The 20,887-nt window shown below is 37.9% G+C and overlaps 1 protein-coding gene across 2 annotated transcripts in view; it reads left to right on the forward strand.

The window, feature by feature from the left end:
* The window catches only part of LOC127801364 (uncharacterized), a 70,766-nt gene extending 50,374 nt beyond the window's left edge, over positions 1-20,392 (forward strand). For both annotated transcript variants that reach the window (XM_052336395.1, XM_052336402.1), the window contains exons 10-12: positions 17,441-17,591; positions 18,416-18,575; positions 19,768-20,392. In XM_052336395.1, coding sequence (XP_052192355.1) covers positions 17,441-17,591; positions 18,416-18,575; positions 19,768-19,835 — 379 coding nt within the window. In that variant the 3' untranslated portion in view covers positions 19,836-20,392. The remainder of the gene's footprint in view (positions 1-17,440; positions 17,592-18,415; positions 18,576-19,767) is intronic.
* The last annotated feature ends 495 nt before the right edge of the window (positions 20,393-20,887 follow it).

Consider the following 20,887-nt stretch of genomic DNA (forward strand, 5'->3'; position numbering starts at 1 on the left):
AGTTGGTGTTTTGTCATAAGGGCTTCCACCGATAGCTCTTGTAGTGAAGCACCCTCTGCTACTTCTTACACTGTCTTAGGCTTCAACATCTTCACCGTTGGCCTAAGTTCATTGCTTAAGCCATTGAAAAAGCTCGAGACGAAGTATTCCTCAATCATGTATGCATTGCGACTCATCATGTGTGACTTCAACTCCCCAAATTTGAGTTGATATTCCTGTACTGTCCCATCCTGTTTCAACTTGTTCAATTCTTCTACTATATTCGTCATGCCGCGATCTCCAAATCTCTCACACAACCCTTTTAACAAATTCATCCCAATTGCAACCATCTCTAACTCTAGACCATCCCTGGAACCACATATCCCCTACGTCGTTTAGATAGGTAGATGCCAAGGTAACCCTCTGCTTTTTGGCCACTTGGTGGATGCTAAACAACTTCTCGCATCGCCTTACCCACCACCTAGGTTTTGTCCTTTAAATAGAGGTAATTCTAGTTTTGGTACCGAAAAACTGGGTTGATGTGGGGTGACTTGTGTCTCCTGCTACCTTTCCACCACATTTTCGCCCACGGTGGCTGGTTCGACCTCAAACTTCGAGGACTCGGCCATCCGGTTGTTAGTTCCAATTCCTGGAAGAATTGGTTCTAGCCTATCTTTAGGGGGAAAATCAGGTGAAATCCTTACCTGATGTTGGCTAGAGAACATGAGCATGAATTATTGCATCCATTCACGTAGCATGTTTCTCTGCTCCTGCATCTCCTCTCACATCTGATTGCGCATATAATCGCGCAACCAATCCATGACAACGCCCAACTTCTTATCCACCACCGTTCCAATCATCTCCTCTATCCCATGCGACTCTGCATCTTCACCACTGTCGTTGTCACCTGCTACAACTGGGACTTCATTTGCTTCATTCGGGTGCCATCGGCCATGGGTGGATTGATCACTAGAGGAATTGTTGGCCAGAAACTTATTCTGGTTCTAATCCTCGCCTAGATTTAGAGTCACCTGAAATCACCTATGAAACTGTTTCTTGATAATCACCTCTTGAAATCGTCTAAATCTACAGGAACAGTCTCTTGAAGCAGTCCCCTAAAATTGATCGTCTTTGTTGCAACTTCTTGAAAATTGCCTGCGCCCAGCTTCCAAGGATGTCAGAATCTGTGTCATCTTTCAATTCCGAACCAAATTATTAGAATTCACAATCGCCAAGGAGTGTCGGAAAACGCAGTTGAAATCACCTCTTGTTTTGCCTGTTGCAACAGTTTCCTATACTCGTCGAAATTACTGTCGTAATCACCTGGCCTACCCGCCTCCAAAAGCCGAACAACACTTACCAGATTTCACAATTGAGAGTCAACTACCGACTTTGTCTTCAAGACTCAGAGCAAGAATTACTTCAAATCTGTTGTAATCACCGAAAGCCGCAACTCAACCGTTTCCGCTAAGAATCATCTGACTTCACCTTGCCTACTTGCCTTCAAATCGAATCAAAATCACAGCCAAGGATTAACCTCACTGATACCAAATTGCCATGTACCTAGGGTTCAAGAGATAATTGGAAGGAATTGGGGGGAGATAGATCAAAAGAAAAGGGAGGGAAATTGAGAAAAACAGAAACAGCGAGAGAGATTAGGGAGAACTAAGAGAAAGAGAGGGATATTAAGAGAGATTAAAATCATATTTCATTCAATAATATTCTTGTATGACTTGAATTAGATTGGATCAGCCTTATATATTGATTTGGTACTAAGGTTTGGCGCCAATAGGGCTGCCAAATATTCAAATCAATACAGCTGAAGGCAATTGTCTTTTTAGGTACCAACCGCTACAACTACAATGCAACTAAAAGAAATTCATTTATTATGTAATTACTACTATGTCCTTGGGTCATGACAATTGGGTAGCTATATATAAAGCTAATCAACCTATTTGGAGAATCAATTAAGAATTGAATTCAATTTCTCATTTCTCTCTAAATTTTCTCTGTTCTCTCTCTGTTTTCTCTCCACTTTCTCTCTGTTTCTTTCTTCCACTCTTCTCTCTCATTTTTATGCTGAAAACCCTAGGTTCAAGACTAGGTCTTGACACAACAATATGCAGAATGAATCACACTAACATCACAACAAATAATCTAATACTAGAATGGTCGGAAAACAAGCAGATGCAAATTATGAAAAGAATTTATTTGTGGAAAACATGTGTGATTGGTGGCATGCAATGGTTTTCTTTCTTTAGAGTTTGAGATACTATTTTATGTAATTTATACATAGATTTTTAAGTAGTTGAAATTACTACGAAAAACTTTATTGGAGTAAGCTTAGCTGGACAATGTCACATTCCCAGGGTTACCTAGGGTTGTGATTGGAATTATGAGGAGAAATCAGAATAATAGAACTGAATGAGGGAGAGAAATCAATAGAAAAGGAGGGGGGGGGGGGGGAGGATTAGAGAGAAACGGGAGAGGGATATAGAGAATTAGGAAGTCAGTAATTCAACTTCATTGCACACATGATGTCCATCCTCTTACAAGTAGCCTTTTTATAGGCATAGCTAGCTACTAATTGATTTCCTAATCCTAACAGCACCCATGTGCTCCTAACAACTTACAAAATATCTCCACATAAACTATTATAACGCTATTACAATAATACCCCTCTATTGCTCATAGGGTCATGACAATTCCCCCTCACCTTAAAAGGTTTCTTGTCCTCAAGAAACTCATTACTGTTGAACCGCTGTTTCTTCATCAAATTCCCATTCTCACTGTCTGTTTAATCTCTTTTTCTCTCTTTCTCCTTCTAGGCTCATTCCTCTTTGCTTTTATGTTCCTTCTCTTTTGCTTTTCTTGCACTGGTAAACTGTTTTCGCAGATCTCCATGCAAAGGTTCTCTTTTCCCACTAATTTGTCAATCCCGGCAATGTCTTGGGTCTTCATACATGAATTATGCCAGTGCATGGTAGCAATTAGTAGTCTAGCAACAACCTTTTCTTTCAACATCTTCCCAACTGCAACAACCTAATTCACAAAGGGTAATTGCAGCTCATGGCCAAGCTCAATCTTGTCTCCTCCATGAATCAAAAGTTTGACAACACCCCTATTTAGCTGTGGAGAATCTCCCATCCACCTCATAGGTATTATCTCCAAATGCTTAGTGCAATGCTGTTTGATTACTTCCACTGCTAGTGCGACACCAGGGCCCAAACTTCTGTGTCAAAATCTGCGTATAGGATAGGCAAAGTATCCTTCCTAGCCAAAATTAATCTTCTGACGTTCTCATGGTGGTCTTTGGGTAAAGCATGTTGGAGTAGTTCAGTGGCAGGTGGAAGATCTGTAGGACTTGGGTACATTAAGCCCTGTAACAAGGATATCAGATTTGGAAATTCAGCAACACGTGTTGTAGGAAGTTTATCTATGTGTTTAAGATCAAAAAGAACAATATGCCTCTCCATAGTTGTTCCAATTGGTTGCCACAACTCCGAGAAGACAGCCCTTAAGCAATGCCTATCAGCCTTTTCATCAATCATTGGCCACCCCTCCTCAATTTCCGACACAGTGTAAGAATAGAAACCAACTTGGCTAGTATGATCTAAGGAAACTCCAACCATTTCGGTAGGGTCAAGATCCTGGTCCAACTCATCTTCGACATGATCTTTAGTCAGTATAACAAATGAATCAATGTTTTGTTCCCATACTACTTCATCATGATTTATTGGTTGTCTTTTGAATTTCTTGGTAAGTGTAACATGATTCATTTCAACATCTTTCTCCTCCATTGGAGCCTCAATAATTCCTCCAATAGCTTCCCTTCCTCCCTTGTCATCTTGAATGACCTGCTCCATTTCAGGTATTTCCTCACTTCTTGCAACAACCAATCCAAATCTGAGGGCTTCAGCAATCTTAAGAATACCTCCAATCTGCTAGCTGCTCTTAGACTAACCATTAGGCTGCCTTCTGACTTTTGTGCTTTCTAGAAATGGCTTCCAATGCCGTTTCATGAAGTCTTGCCCTCTTTGCCACTTGTTCTACCATAGTAGGGCACATTATTCTCACAATAGGTGTCAACACGTCGTTAAGACCATCAATGAATTTCAACACGAAGTAAGGTTCCTTCAAGGTTGGTTGAAAATTAAGCATTAGCGCTTTCAATTACAAAAAAATGACCTTATAATCCATGATTGACCCTTCTTGCGTTAGGTTATTAAATTCATCTCTAAGTTGATTTAGGAAAAAAGAGTACTCCTTAGAGAAGCATTCAACGGGAACACTAACCTGAAATTTCTGTGAGAATAGAATCATTAAGTTATCCACCTTTTGTTTGAGGTTATCGAATTCATTTCTCATTGCGACTCATTCCTCCTTGAATGTTTTCTCCCTTGACTGTGCACTTCCACTAAGTCCTGCAACCATCTCCACAGTTTAATTTTCTTTGAAAATATTTCGTAAATCAACTTGCTCCGCTGCAATCTTTCCAAAGGCACAATTGGTTTTTGTTGCCGCCAAGAATCGATCATAAATCGCCTCACAAGCAACAACCTAGATCCATTGGATAGTTAATCCCTTCACAACAGTCTCCTAGGGGAATTGATCGCCTTTCTCAAGTCTAAATTCAGCAATCCTGAGTTCGGCTCAACCAATTGCACATGCAACGACTAGATCTAAAATCACAATTGAAATCGCTAGTTTGTTTCACCTTCGAAATCGCGACAGCCCAAAGATTGATCAGCTCTAGTTCAATCGTGACTTCCTTTCCCGTCGGAATCGGTGCCTTCGTCTCTCACCCAATCACTGTCCAAGGGCCAGAGAACCATTGTCTCTATTGTGATCTTCTTGGAGTCACTGTCGGAACTCCCTTGTTTGTTTGCGTCACCACCTTCGACGGACTCTCGTCGACTTGCTTGCTCAGGTTTGAGTTAGATGGGGATTGCTTGGCTCTAGCAGCTTCAATCGGATTTGCTGCTCACCATGGATTTCATAAACCTGTTGCGCAACTCTACTTGTGAGGTTGCCCTCTTAAATCACACATTCATGCTCGGAATTGCCTTGCTTTTAGAAAATCCCTTCCGATAATCGTTGGCCTGTTACAACTCTAAAAATCGCTAATCTATGATTAGCTTCTAGAAATTGACATACGAAGAGCTTCTGAGAATCGTGGCTCTGCTTCACTGCTCCACTTTTGAGATCGACTATGATTCTAGGTCCTTTAGGATTAATTGATGCAGTTGTCGAGAATCAGCTTCCTGTGATTCAATTGGCTCTGTTACAGTCCTTCAAAGTCACCTCCAAAGTGAATCTAGTCCTCACCTTTAGCCATCCTCCTCTCAAATCCTTCCTCAAATTTCATCGTTAATCAGTGACCGCAATGGTACGACCACAACACCTTCCTTCTCCAAATCGCAATCACTTTAGACTCCAAAATCACCAGAAACCTCCTGCACAAGTCGCCCAAGTTCTAACTGCAATTGTCCTGATGTAGCAACCGCTCCTAGACTCGATTCTTTAATTTGACCAAATTGCCAAAAACCCCTTGCACAATCGCCATCGCTCCAAGTTCTAACAGCGATCACCGTGATGCAACATTCACTTCCAAACTGATTCCTTACTCGCTAGAATTTCAGCTTAGTCGCCAAGGACCGCTGGGCTCTGATACCATTTGTCACATTCATAGGGTTACCTAGGGTTGTGATTGGAATTAGGGGGAGAAATCAAAATAATAGAATTGAAAGAGGGAGAGAAATCAACAGAAAAGGGAGGGGGAATTAGAGAGAAACGAGAGAGGGATAGAGAGAATTAGGAAGGAAGGAATTCAACTTCATTTCACACATAATGCCCATCCTCTTACAAGTAGCCTTTTTTATATACATAACTAGCTGCTAACTGATTTCCTAACCCTAACAGCACCCATGTGCTCCTAACAACTTACAAAATATCTCCTAACAAACTATTATAACCCTATTACAATAATGCCTTTTTATTTCTCCTAGGGTCATGACACACAATAAAACAAATTGGGCAGGCATACGCCTGAGGGTTAGCGATATCATTGTTGACTAGTACCTGACCACACGGCTCAAAACAAAGCCATGTGTGTTGGTGAATGCACAGGGTTAGCAATTCCTTGATAATTGGGGTCAAACACAGTGCACTATGTCTAACATTCCTTGCTGTTAGAGAGAATGTCCTAACTAGACTCCTCCCAAATTATATAGATGTGTATATAATAGAACATAGGTGCCTTGTAAGGAATGACTATAATGATTTAAGGTAAATAGGTTTTTATTATTTCAAATTTATAACCAAAAAACACATCTGATAATACCCTTGATCCATATATCATTTTCATTTTTCAAATATCAAAAAATCATCCAGTAGCTTAAGCATTTGACTATCAATAATTGCCATAACATACCAGCGGTCTTTATCCATACAATTAAATAGTTCCAATCATGTCATATACAATTGATGTCCAATGTAAGCTTGTTCCCCAAGGTTTTTAAAGGAAACAAAATTCTACGTATATGAAAATGGGCTTTATGTTATTCTAAGCGAGGTATAATATGTATAAAACGTAGATATATATATGTATGTATGTATGTTTGAAAGAAGAATGCAATTTAATGCATTGGAATGCCATGTTTGTCAAGAAAACCATTTAACGATGAAATATAAGGGTGCGCTCAACTAGGCCTCACGTGGGCATTTCTGACAATAAATAACCTATAACAATAAATTAAAAATACTATCAAAATAATACCAAATAACCTAACATAGGTTCGCTAACAAACCCTAGGTTGTGTTCTAACCTAGCCCCTAATCTTAATAACCTAAGCAATGAATACTAATCTATAACTAAAGAATGCATGACATAACTGTCTTAATATTTTGTTGATTTTTATGTTAGGCTTTGGATAGATTTGGTACAAAAAAGAGTTAAAATTGGATGAAAATGGGTTTTAGTGAAAGACAACACTAATAGTCATAGTCAACCCACTCAACCGGGTCTGCAAGTCAAGTTTGGGTTTAGATCTGGACTCAGATATGGTGTGGTTTAGATTACTAGGTTAGATCTGGATCAGGTTGGGTACTTTAACTAGGTTGGCAAGTCAAGTCTCGATTAGGAAACCCCATGCTCGTTTTGGTTTATCTCATTTGGGGTTGGAATATCCTATCAAAGTCATGGTTATCCCATCCCTGTTTTCCCAGGGTTCCATGGACTAGAGTTTCTTAGAGAAATTTGATTGCCCAATTTTGGCAAAACCTAGTAAGAATTTGGAGAAGGGCCACTTTTGGTAAAAGACATAGAGGAAATAAAGTGATGAAAGAAGATGAGAAAGAGAGAGGTTCCCAGGGCTGCGTAAAGTCCCAAGATTAAAAAGAGAGAAAAAACAAAAGATGAAGAAATCTAACCTTCTTTCAATAAAAAGAAAAGAAAGCCCAGAGCATCAAACTCACCTAGGTTTCAAAATGGCTTGTTGACACCATCCTTAACCTTCTAGATTCTCCACGTGCTCAAATCCAAGATCTTCTCGTTGAGGTGACATTACCTGACATAAATGAGGGTTTAATGGCATGGTTTTGGTTCTTCATTGACACACACCTTGGTTAAAGAGAGAGTGGTAAAATGGGGATTTGGGTTGGGGTGGGGTGGGGGGAGGGCATTCATGTGTCCTATATGTTGGTGTTGTGAATCAAGGCTGTAATCATATGTGTGATTAAGACTTTCTTTTTCGAGCCTTCATCGCCAACTGCCCTTCTGCTGCTACCAACAGCCTACCACCAACAACCTTCATTATTGCCCAGCCTTACCTGCTACTCCATCTATCACCAACACCCTTCATTGCTGCGATAGTACCTTATTTGTCATTCTTTTCTTAGCCCTTCCCACTAACTAGAAATGTCAACCACCACTGATGAAGTTAGTTCCCATGACACAAGAGAAACACCGACACTTTTGTTGCTTCAGTCGTTGAGAGAACTACAACAAATCAATGTTGTCTATTGGTTGGATGGGAGAAATTATCTTAAATGGTCCCAATTGATTTGAATTGTTTTGAAAAGGAAAGAGAAGATTAGTCATATTATAGGGACTGGACCAAGGAAGGAAGATCTAGCTTATGTGACCTGAGATTAAGAAGATTCCATGATCATTGCATGGTTGTGGAGTTCGATGAAATCAGTGACACCTACATGTTTCTATCAACAGCAAAGGAGGTTTGGGAGTCTATCTAACAAACCTACTCGAAGGTTAAAAATGCAACCCAACCTAGATTTACGAATTGAAGACCAAAATAGCTGCAGTGAAGCAAAGAAACAAAATTATCACTAAATATGCCAATTTCCTAAAGGGACTCCGGCAAGAGATGGATCATTTTCAGGTAATTGAGATAAAGAATAATGATGATTCAGCCACCTTTAAAGCTTTCACAGACAAAGATCGCACCTACGATTTTCTTGAAAGCCTCAACGTGGAGTATGATCAAGTGAGGGTTCAAATCCTAGGCCAAGATGACTTACCTTCACTTAATGAAGTGATTTTGATTATTCTAGTTAAGAAAAGCAGGCGCGGTGTCATGTTGGACACAAAACCAGTTGAGGCCTCAACAATGGTGGCAAATGGAGGAAGTCGTGGGTTTAAGAAGGACCAATTGATTGGAGAGAATGGAAAAGTAGGTCTCAAATCCACAGGTAGAGACAGCAACAATGAGAATATGTGGTGTACTTTCTACAAGAAACTAAGGCATACTAGGGAGATGTGTTGGAAGCTGCATGGGAAGCCACTGAGCAAAGTGTTAACCTTAGGACTCTTGAGTATACCCTTGGGCGAGAAAAACCTCTCATAAACCCTTTCCAACACTCTCAGGTGCAGTGGAAATATAAGAATAGAAAAATGAACAACAGAAAGAAATTAATAGAATTGAAAAGATCAAACCATAAAGGAGACACAACAGATTTATCCTAGTTCAAGCCAATTTAATTAGCTGTACATCCAACAGTCCAACACCCCAATCGAGCAGCTTTTATTGAGAAGAAACTGATCAGTACAAAACCCAAGCCCTCTTTCAATCTTATCACTCAAGCACAATCCCTTGTTCACTCCAAGAAAGCCCAAGAACTCAATACACAAGTCTCAGTTTCTCTAGAACAAAAGTACTCACAATAGTAACCGAGAACTTGAAAAGAAAGAAGATGATCATACTAGACTGCTGCCTTGCCCTCTTATTTATAGAGGAGGCGGAACCCCCCATATAACTAATCAAATATGGAATATTACAGTTAGACCCCAAAGATACATTAATTACACTTTGGTTTAAAAAACCCTAACTGTCTAATAGCTTCCATCCGAAAGCCATCAACGCTCCCATGATCTTCCAATTGAAAAACTCTAAGCAAACCTCAACACAAAGAATGGGGAAATAAAGGTGGACAACAGCAGCATCGGAGCCAGGGGTATGTCAATATGGCAACCCCACAAGGAGAAGAACAATCCCACGAACCAAAGGAATTCAATAAGGAGAAGATTGAAAGGTTGTAATACTTCTTAAGTACTATTGAAAAACCCTCATTTTTAGGTACCTGCTCATTATTACATTCAAGTAAACCTTCAAATTCCCATGCTTTAAATGTCTCTGATACATCCTTTAAAGACTTATGGATTATTGACTCCGAAACCACTGACCATATGACTCCTTCCTCCCGGTTTTTTCACTCATACTCACCTTGTTCTAGCAATCGAAAAATTGCTACAGCTGATGGTTCTTTGATCACAATAGTTAGAATAAGAAAGATTAAAATCAGTCATTCCCTGACCCCCAAAAATGTCCTTCATGTGCCTAAACTATCTACCAACCTTCTCTTTGTATCCAAACTATCCTATGATGTCAATTGCAAAGTGATTTTTCTCCCTTCTTGTTGTGTGTTTCAGGACAAGGACTTGGGATTGATGATTGGACATGCTAAGGAATGGGATGTCTTATACTATCTTAAGAAATTTGAAAAAGTACCAGTTGGCAGGTGGAACCAGCCCTTAACATGCCTTTTAGAACCACATATATCCCCCAATGACACTATTTAGCTGCATCATTACTAGGTGGCACATCTTGCTTTTTCCACTTTTAAAATCCTATTTTCTTCTTTGTTTAAAAACCTTGATATTAGATAGTTTCATTGTGATGTCTACGAGTTTGCCAAACACAGACGTGTTGTTTTTCTTGCTAGTAATAGCAGATCTCATACTCCTTTTGAATTGATTCATAGTGATGTATGGGGTCCATCAACGATTCCAAATGTTTATGGGGCACGTTGGTTTGTTTCGTATTAATGATTACACAAGGATTACATGGATCTTTCTTCTTAAATCTAAATATGATTTGAGTGATGTTCTCCCCAATTTCTTTTCTATGATCCACAATCAATTTGGGGCACAAAACAAATGGTTTAGGTCAGACAATGTAAGGGATTATTTCTACCAAACCCTTTCCACCTATTTCCTTCAACATGGAGTTATTCATGAAACTCAGCCTGGGGATGTTATCCACTGCCAGTCCCAAGCCCAGATAAAGGAGGAGAGTTGTGTTAGGTAGCCGACAACCAACGTAAAACCTAGTCGGATCCAAAACATGAACTCTAGACAAATAATAAAAAATCGTTGGAGTGTAACCCTTCATAGCGACACGCTACACTGCCTGCGTATAGTGTCAAGTGAGCTAGGGCCATTGCATCGACACCTGGATGTAGTGACAAACGAGCAAGGGTCCTCGCATATGCTTGGACGAATGTGGGTAAAAAAGCTAGTCCAAAATAAAAAACAAAATCAAATTCAAAGTCAAAGCTAAAGCCAAAACCAAAATCATAGATTAAGAATTGGGTCGTGGAACATAAGAACATTAACAAGCAAAACTATGGAAGTGGTAGATGTGATGATTAGGAGAAAGATTAATATTATTTGCCTTTAAGAGACGAGATGGGTAGGGAAAAAAGTAAAAACTTTATCATAAACTAGATATAAAATATGGTACACAGGAAATGATCGAGCAAAAAATGGAGTGGGGATTATTATGGATAAAAGCTTAGTAGATGAGGTAGTGGATGTAAAGAGAATAGGAAATAGGATTATTATGGTGAAGGTTGGTCTAGGAAGAATGACCATGAATATCTTTAGTACATATGCACCACAAGCGGGGTTAGGTGAGGAGGTAAAAGCAAAATTCTGGGAGGACCTAGTGGGACTCATACAAATGATACCAAGAGGAGAGAAAGTGATTATAAGAGGTGACTTAAATGGTCACATGGGTTGAGACGGAAACGGCTATAGAGAGGGACATGGACAGTATGGATTCGGGGAAATTAATAATGAGGGCAAGTCTATTCTAGATTTTGCTATGGCATATGGGCTTATCATAACCAATACTAGGTTCAAAAAACGGGATGAACACTTAATCACATATAAAAATGTCACATCAAACACCCAAATAGATTACTTACTCATGAAACAAGAGGATCGGTTATGTTGTAGGGATTGTAAGGTGATACCGGGGGAGTGTTTGACTACTCAACATAGACTTTTGGTACTTGACGTCCAAGTAAGAAATTGAAAGAGAAAAAATCACATAAAACAAAATCCAAGAATTAGGTGGTGGGATTTAAAAAGGGAGAAACAACTAATCTTCAAAGAAAAATTAAGGGGTAGAAAGGAATGGAATGGAGAAGGACAGGCAAACCAAATGTGGAGGGAAATGGCTACTGCCCTAATAAGCACGACAAAGGTAGTCCTTGGACAGACAAATGGTAGAGCCCCAAACCTTAAGGAGTCGTGGTGGTGGAATGAAGAGGTACAATTGAAAATTAGAAATAAGAAAACTTGCTATAAGGTTGTATATCAGTGCAACAATGAAGAAAACCTAAAAAATTATAAAGAAGCGAAAAAGACAGCAAAAAGAGCTGTTAGTGAAGCAAGGTCAAAAGCATATGAGAATCTATATAAACGACTTGATACAAAATATGGAGAAAGGGATATATATAAATTAGCTAAAGCAAGAGAAAGAAAAACAAGGAATCTAAACCAAGTGAAATGCATAAAAGATGAAAACCAAAATGTATTAGTGAATGAGGGAGCAATTAAGGAGAAATGGAAGGAGTATTTCATAAAATTATTCAATAATGGTGGGGACACAAGAGTTAGGTTGGGACATCTTAGTAACTCCGAAGGAAACGTGAGCTATACATTTTATCAACGCATAAGTTCAAATGAAATAAAGCAATTATTAAAAAAAATAAAAAATCATAAGGCAGTGGGACCGGATAATATACCAATAGAAGCATAGAAATGCTTGGGAGAAGAGGGCATCTCTTGGCTAACGAAATTATTTAACACGATCCTTAAATCGAAAAAGATGCCAAATGAGTGGAGGAAGAATACTTTGGTTCCTATATACATGAACGAATGAGATGTTCAAAACTGTGAAAATTACAGAGGAATTAAGTTAATGAGTCATACCATAAAACTCTGGAAGAGAGTAATAGAGTAGAGGTTCAGAAAAGAAACAAATGTCTTGGAAAATCAGTTTGGTTTTATGCCTGGTAGGTCAACAATGGAAGCTATATACCTACTGAGGCGCCTAATGGAAAGGTATCGGGATCATCAGAAGGTCCTACATATGGTGTCTATAGATCTAGAAAAGGCCTAGCATAGGGTCCTTAGAGAAGTATTATGGAGGGTTTTAGAGAAAAAATGAGTCTGAATAGCCTATATACAAGCCCTTAATGACATGTATCATAGTGTAGAGACAAGGGTCAGAACATGCAGAATGGATACCGAACCGTTTAAAATTACAATGGGACTGCATCAAGGTTCTGCACTAAGTCCATACTTATTTGCTTTAGTAATGGATGAACTCACTAAACACATTCAGACAGAGGTGTCATGGTGTATGCTATTTGCAGATGACATAGTGTTGGTGGATGAAACAAAGAAGGGAGTGAACACTAAGCTTGAGTTGTGGAGAAACAATTTAGAATCTAAGGGATTTAAATTAAGTAAAAGGAAAACATAATATATGGAATGTAAATTTAGTAAGAATGCAAGAGTGGAGGATGTTATAATAAAATTGGAAGACTAAATCTTACAAAGAAAAGATCATTTTCGATATTTGGGATCAGTGATTCGAAAAGATGGAGAAATTCACGAGGATGTCACGCATAGAATTAAGGCAGGTTGGCTAAAATAGAGAAATGTATTGGGGATTTTATGTGATGGTAAAATCCCATTAAAACAGAAAGGAAAATTCTATAGGACAGCTATAAGACCAGTCTGGTTGTATGGCTCAAAATGTTGGGCAGTCAAATACCAGCACGAGCAAAAGACGAGTGTAGCGGAGATGAGGATGCTAAGATGGATGTGCGGCCATATAAAAAAAGATAAAATTAGAAATGAGGTTATTCGTAATAAGGTAGGAGTAGTGCCAATCGAGGAAAAGATGAGAGAGACTAAACTAAGATGGTTTAGTCATATGAGAATGAGACTAAGAAACGCTATTATGAGAAGAGTTGATGAAATGGAACAATTAATCAAAAAAAGAGATAGAGGCAGACCCAAGAAGATTTTGAGAGAGACATTAAAGTTTGATATGAAGTGTATGGGTCTAAATGAAGATATGACAAAAGACATAAATATATGGAAGTCTAGAATTCATGTAGCCGACCCCACATAGTGGGATAAAGACTAGATATGTTGTTGTTGTTGTTAGGGAGTTATTCATGAGTCTTCATGTGTTTCTACCTCTCAACGAAATGGGCAGAACAAAAGAACAATCATCTCCTACATACTACTAGGGCATTGTTCTTTCACAAAAATGTGCCTAAATAATTTCGAGGGGAAGTTGTCTTCATAGCCACTCATGTCATCGACTGATTACCCTCCCGAGTGTTACATTTTCAGACTCCAATGGTCATTTTATTCCACTTCTATCCTGCTCTTCCTACCATGAATCAGCTTAGTCATAATGTATTCGGGTGTGTTTCATTTGTTCATGTTCACAGTCCTCATTGGGGGAAGTTGCATACTAGAGCTCTTAAGTGTGTCTTTGTGGGCTTTTCTTCTACACAAAAAGGGTACAAATGCTATCATCTTCCGACTATAAAATTTTTGGTTTCTGCGGATGTTACCTTTGTTGAGATTGAACCCTATTTTACTCACCCTTCTCTTCAAAGGGAGACCCCAAGTATGAAAGATAAGGATAAGTTGTTCCTTCTTAACTTACTACCAACTCCTAAACCTATACTCGACCAACCTACATTTGAACCTAAACCTCTATCCAAACCTACACTTAACTCTACTCCACCAACTCATGAACCTAGATCCTCCCTCCAACCTAGTCTCCAAATTGCAGGGGGAGAGACCACCACTGACAAACATTTTTTTCAGATTTACTCAAGAAGGAATAATCTAGAATCCGAACCAAGGCTACACCTATCATAAGCTCCAACGTCTGGAAATGAGGTAACATCTATTGGATCACCTTTTAATGTTGATTCTATTGCTGATATTGACCTGCCTACAGCACTAAGGAAAGAAATTAAAGAGTGCACAAAATATCCCTTATATCCATTATCTCACTTTGTATCCTTTAAAAGATGCTCTCCATCTCATAGAAGTTTTCTTACAAACATACATACATACAACATCCATTCCTACCACTTTATCAGAGGCTTTAAACTGTGAAAATTGAAGGAATGCCGTGGATGTTGAAATGCAAGCCCTGGAGAAGAATAATACATGGGAGATTGTGGATTTACCAAAAGGGAAGAAACGTGTTGGGTGCAAATGGGTCTTCACGATCATGTATAAAGAAAATGAGACACTTGAACGATACAAAGTTAGGTTGGTAGCTAAAGGTTACACCCAAACATATGGATTAGACTACCAAGAAGCCTTTGCCCTGGTAGCCAAGATGAACATAATGAGAATTCTTTTATCCCTAGTAGCTAACTTTGACTGGCCCTTACTACAGTTTGATGTTGAATAATGCTTTTTTGCACGGAGATCTTGAGGAGGAAATTTACATGGACATACCCCCAAGATTCAACAAAAACAAACCTGGGACTAAGGTTTGAAAACTCAAAAAGGCACTATATAGGCTAAAACATTCGCCTAGATCTTGGTTCAGGAGATTTTCCAAAGTAATGCAGGCCATGGGTTACAAACCGAGCTAAGGGGACCACACTCTATTCATAAAGCACTCAGGTTTAGGTTCAGGTTCAGTCACAACTCTTATTGTTTATGTTGATGACATTATAGTGACAGGAAATGATGAAAAGGAGAGGCAAAACTTGGGCAGATGTTTGGTTGAGGAGTTTGACATCAAGGAATTAGGGAATTTGAAATATTTCCTAGGCATTGAAGTGACACAGTCTAAACAGGGGATATTTATATCACAACATAAGTATGTCCTTGATCTTTTGCGAGACACCAGGAAAATGGCTTGCAAACCATCCAGCATTCCAGTTGACTCTAGTCAGAAACTTAGTGAAGCTAAGGGAGATAGAGACGCAGACAAAGAGGCATATAAGAGGTTTGTTGACAGGCTAATTTACTTATCTCACACATGGCCAGATATAGCCTATGTTGTTAGTACAGTGAGTTAATTCATGCAGGAACCCAAGGAACTTCACCTGCAAGCAATTAATAGAATCTTGCATTACCTTAAGGGTACTCTAAGAAAGGAAATTTTATTCAAAAAAGGGGGCAAGCTCACCCTAGAGGCATTTACTGATACAGATTATGCAAGCTCAGTTGTTGATAGATGATCTACCACGAGATATTGTACTTTCTTGGGTGAAAACTTGGTTACTTGGAGGAGCAAGAAGCAACTTGTCGTGACAAGGTCAAGTGCAGAATCAGAATTCTGGACAATGGCACAGGGGATATGTGAATTGTTATGGTTAAAGATTATTCTTGAAGATCTAAGACTCAAGTGGGATGACCCTATGAAGTTCTATTGTGATAATAAGTTAGCCATTAGCATTGCACACAATCCTGTGCAGCATGACCAAACAAATCACATTGAGGTGGATCGACATTTTATTAAAGAGAAATTAGACAGTGGTCTTATCTGCACACCTTATATACCAAGTGAATCACAGCTAGTTGATGTTCTAATCAAGGGACTCAATAATTAGGTCTTTCACAAGCTTACAAGCAAGCTGGGAATGAACAATGTCTATTCACCAGCTTGAGAGGGAGTGTCATGAATCAAGACTTTAATTATATGTGCAATTGGTCAATATTTTGTAAATTTAAAAGCTATAATTAGGATGTGATTATATCTATGTTACTGTATATAGGAGATTACCCAATTTGGAGATTTGTTTCCATAGTTAGGTAGGCATCCTATATGTATATATGTATCTACCAATTAAATGAGAATCATTGCCATATTTTTCCACAGTTGGCAAAGGGAATGTCCTAATGGGCCTAGCCTTGTCAAGGCCCTTCCCTTTCTGCGGGCTTGGCCCAACTCCTAGGCCAGGCTTGCTGGTCTTTTTGTAGTATTTATCTATTTATTTTATGTGTTTAAAAATTGGGGTTACTACGTAGATGCTAGGAATGCAACAGCCTTCTTGTGTTTCAAATACATCCTCAGTACAATTTATACATGAGAGATGTGAAGAAATTGGATTGAAGACAATATAATGTTCTTGACTGGCGAACATTCCCATTAATGTTCATTGGATCTCCAGTTTGCAGCTTCATGTGTAGATGGTTAGCAACAGTAATATTCCTTTGAATAGTTGATTTCATAATACTGAAAACTCCAATGTTGTTGCCATTAACTAGTAAAATATGATGGTTCAAGTAAGTTCACTCAATTTTTCCTTTTGGTGTGCAGTTAATTCTTTCTAGTCCTGATGCAAGAGAATTGTTTAGTCCTAGTTATTCACTCAATATGCAAATACCTGCTTGGAAAGGTTGGAGAATTGGTCATGAACAGAGGACCTAAATTCTCATGAAAAGAGTGGCAACTAGTGTCATGAGAACAATTTTTGGTCTCGGATGATTTAATAGAAGGTATTGGAAGCCATGGCCAGCAACCAGTGCTTATTCGGTTTTACCGTGATAATGCAAGGCGATTGTTGAGTGGTAGCAATGGTGTCAATTAGGAAAATAGAAAACGTCAGATTATTGTCTAAGCAGCATACCTTCAGCTTTAAGAAGTTGCATTCCTGTACATCCTGTGCTAATCCTTTTGGTCATCCTTTTTGTTTTTTCCCGTTCTTTTTCATCTGGTGCAAATCATGTCCGGGTTTACCTTAGCTGAATGTACTTAAGCATCATTGAATGGAAGTCCCTTCTAAAGGCAGTAGATTCTGGACTTTATCTCTGTTTTAGATCCTCTCAGCTAAAAATATTAATTGTTTTTTTTGTTTAACCGTGTGGCTGCAGGATCCTTGTTGCTGCGAGTATTGTTGAAAAAGAGAGATCAAGAAGGCTAAGCACTTCAATATTAAATCAAGTGGTACATGAGGCTGTAGCTTTTAAGTCTCCTCCAAGGACCCGAGGTGGCAAGAGGGGCCGTATTTATTACTGCACTCAGGTACCTAAATGGTTCCCGAGATCTCCATACTTCTTTCTGCATTTGTATTCATTCTTTATTTGTTGTTGGTGGTTTTAAATTTTTTAGGATATTACTAAAATGTCAATCATGTTATGTAGATCTAGAATGTTTTTGGTTGAAATACTGTTTGGTAATGTATGGATATTAGAAGGTCTATACTTGGTCCAAATAACTTTAATTTCTTATCATTTATATGAATGGAAGTTAAGGTTCTCATACTATGAACTCTTCATGCTTTTGGCGGATGGTAAATTTAGTTAGTACTTATGAGTATTGTCGAAGATTGTGGGTTTATTCCTAAATATGGCTCATTTCCTAAATATGCTCTCTTCCTATTATTGGAGATTTCTTGTTTTATCTTTTTTTCCTTCTTTTATATTTTCTAAGATATTGGGATCTAATCTCCCAATCTCCAGTATATATTGTAAAGGACATATTCAGTTCAATACGAGAGAAGAATTATTTCTTTCTTCAAGTATTATATAAGACACATTTTTATTTTTTATGTCCTTCATGCAGAAGTTATGTTCCATCACATTTACAAGTTATGGCACTGGGTTTGCTTAATGGAAAATACATATATACCCCACATTTATAATGATTGATCAGTTTCAGAAACAGTAAATGGGTTCTAGTAGCCCCTTTTTGTTATAATAAAATAATTATTGCCTAATATTCAGGATAAGTTTTTTTTGTTTATGTCATTACATAATGCATACGTTTCTTGACATGTTTCATGTTTCATTTTTAACTTCTTTTTTCCAACAATGGTGAAATTTATAAAACTCAATTCCCTTTGGCAGGCTGCTATTAGGCCACCCACGTTTGTTTTCTTTGTGAATGATGCAAAACTTTTCCCAGAGACATATAGACGTTTCATGGAAAAGCAACTACGGTCAGATGCAGGATTTTCTGGGACACCTATTCGTCTCTTGTGGCGCAGCAGAAGAAAAATGACAAAAGGTAATGTTCAGTGTCATGGGCTCATATTAGTATAGGCTGATGTTCTTTTTCTTGGTCATGTTTGTTTATATATTTGAGCATGAGATAATGCATATTTCAACAGGTTGGAAATGGGACGTGATATGAGTGCCAGAAACTTAAAATAGAAATAATTTTTTAGTCAAAAATATAGCTGCAACACTAACAATGAAGATGATAATCAGTAATCATTGTGGTTATGAAATGGCTTGTCTTCTTGAAAGTAGGGGCGTGGGACAAATACTACCCGATATAGACAATCAACTCTCGGAAATATTAAGACTGATACGTTAAGGACATGTCAATAAATGATACTACTAATTTTTTTTTTTCCTTTTATTTTTCCCTTATAAAATAAATTAATGTTTTATTATTTCTAATTAGTAAGAAATTACTTTTCACATTCTTCATGCTGGACAGAAGTGTAAATAAAATGTCTAAACATTTGCTCTAGAAAAGTTTTATTCATAAATGAATTCCTGCAATTGAAGTGTCAGGGTGAAGGAGAAACTAGGCTGGATCTTCATTTACTTAAAAAGGGGGTGTCCCTATTGCACGAGACTTCTTGCTTTGGTCACCTTGTATTTTTGCAATGAGGTTGTTTCCACGACTTAAACCTATGACCTTCCATCACAGAGGAGCAACTTTACTGTTGCTATCAAATCTCGCTCTCATTGATCCTTATTTACATGTAAAAAAAAAAAAAACAATCTTCACTAGTTTTTATTTCATTATGGGTTTCTAACTTTTTTCTTTCTTTTCTTCTTTTTTTTTTTTTTTTTTTTTTGGGGGGGGGGGGGGGGGTGTTGTTGGGGGATATTGATTTTAACTTGTGGTGTGATGCATGCTTGATTAACTGATGAACGTGCATTTCCATAATTTGCCAAATATATTAGAAGTGTTCAACTCTAATAAAAATTATTAATAGTTTAGGACAGACACAACTGAAGGACTATGAGACATGTTCAGAAATGTCCAAGTATGAACGTCTAACATACATTTCTATAATTGGCCAGCTGTGCTAGACGAGTATGAAAGATAAAGAAAATGAGAAGCCAGAAGTAAAAGTAGATAAAAGCATGTTTTTAAGTGTAAGACATGTCTAGAAATATCCAACAAGTATCACATCATCTGTCATTAAGTTTTACTGGTAGATGATCTCTACTTATTTCAGGAAGGGATTCAGCAAGGAGAGAAGAAAATTTCACACCACAGCACAAAAAGTTGGTCATAGCTACGTGAACTGGTAAACTGGTTCCATCATCCGAGGATCAGCTGGGATATCTTCTATACTCTATAAATTGTTTGTGAAGGTTTCTGTAGACAAAACAAATTCATGATGGAACTTTGATTACTACTCCTGAGGTTAAGAATGTGGGCTGCTCCATGGCATTGAATCCATTCTGCTTTCCCTGATTACGATTGGTGTAAGCTCTGAGCAAAGCGAGACACCAGAAAGAGTGCGATTACAGTGATCATGATATCGATGTGATGACTATTATGGCCGTAATTAAACCTATGAAGCTTGCCCTATGGGGATTCTGCTAAAATTCCGAGTCATTTTGCAGTTTGTATTGTAATTATGTAGAGAAGTTAATTAGTGGGGCAATCCCTTTGTCAGCTTATGTCCTTTGTGTAGGCAGGAGAAGGAAGCAAACTTGCAATGTTTTTGCAGCATCTTATATATTCTGTAGCATAGGAATGGTTAATCATGTGTAAAAACTCACTTTCTAATCTATCCATAGTTCTCTGATTTGGTAAATTTACCATTGGTAGAACTTTTTCTTTGGCATGGAGCACTTCTCTGTGATGCTGAGTGTATGCTAAACATGGATAATCCTAATTTAGTAACTTCTCATGAACATGTTGATTTATGAGATAATTTGGGAACTTAACCTTAGTAGAAATATTAGAAAATCATGCAATTCTTTGCACCCTTATGGTTGTAAAGGGGTATGAATAGTGTTTTTATGACAGCAATATTTAAATTTTCTTAAGAATATTCATGCATAGATTTTTGCATATTTATTTGACATGTTCATTAAGTTCATTCAAATGTATGCGGCCTCAGTCATTAGTCAGTTTTTATTGAAAAAAAGAGAGAAAAAACTCTCGTCTTGAACTTTAAATGGGAGCCAGGTGTAAGAGTACCATATGAGCTATGTTTTTTTTTTATGTCACAATTTTTTTGTGAGTATTTTATCCAATTTAATTAACGTTTGTTAAAATGATTAAGATAAGATTGTATTAAAATAAAATTTAAATGTTTTTCAAATTAATATATAAAATGAAAA

Source organism: Diospyros lotus, chromosome 1 (assembly GCF_014633365.1).
Source record: "Diospyros lotus cultivar Yz01 chromosome 1, ASM1463336v1, whole genome shotgun sequence".
NCBI lineage: Eukaryota > Viridiplantae > Streptophyta > Magnoliopsida > Ericales > Ebenaceae > Diospyros > Diospyros lotus.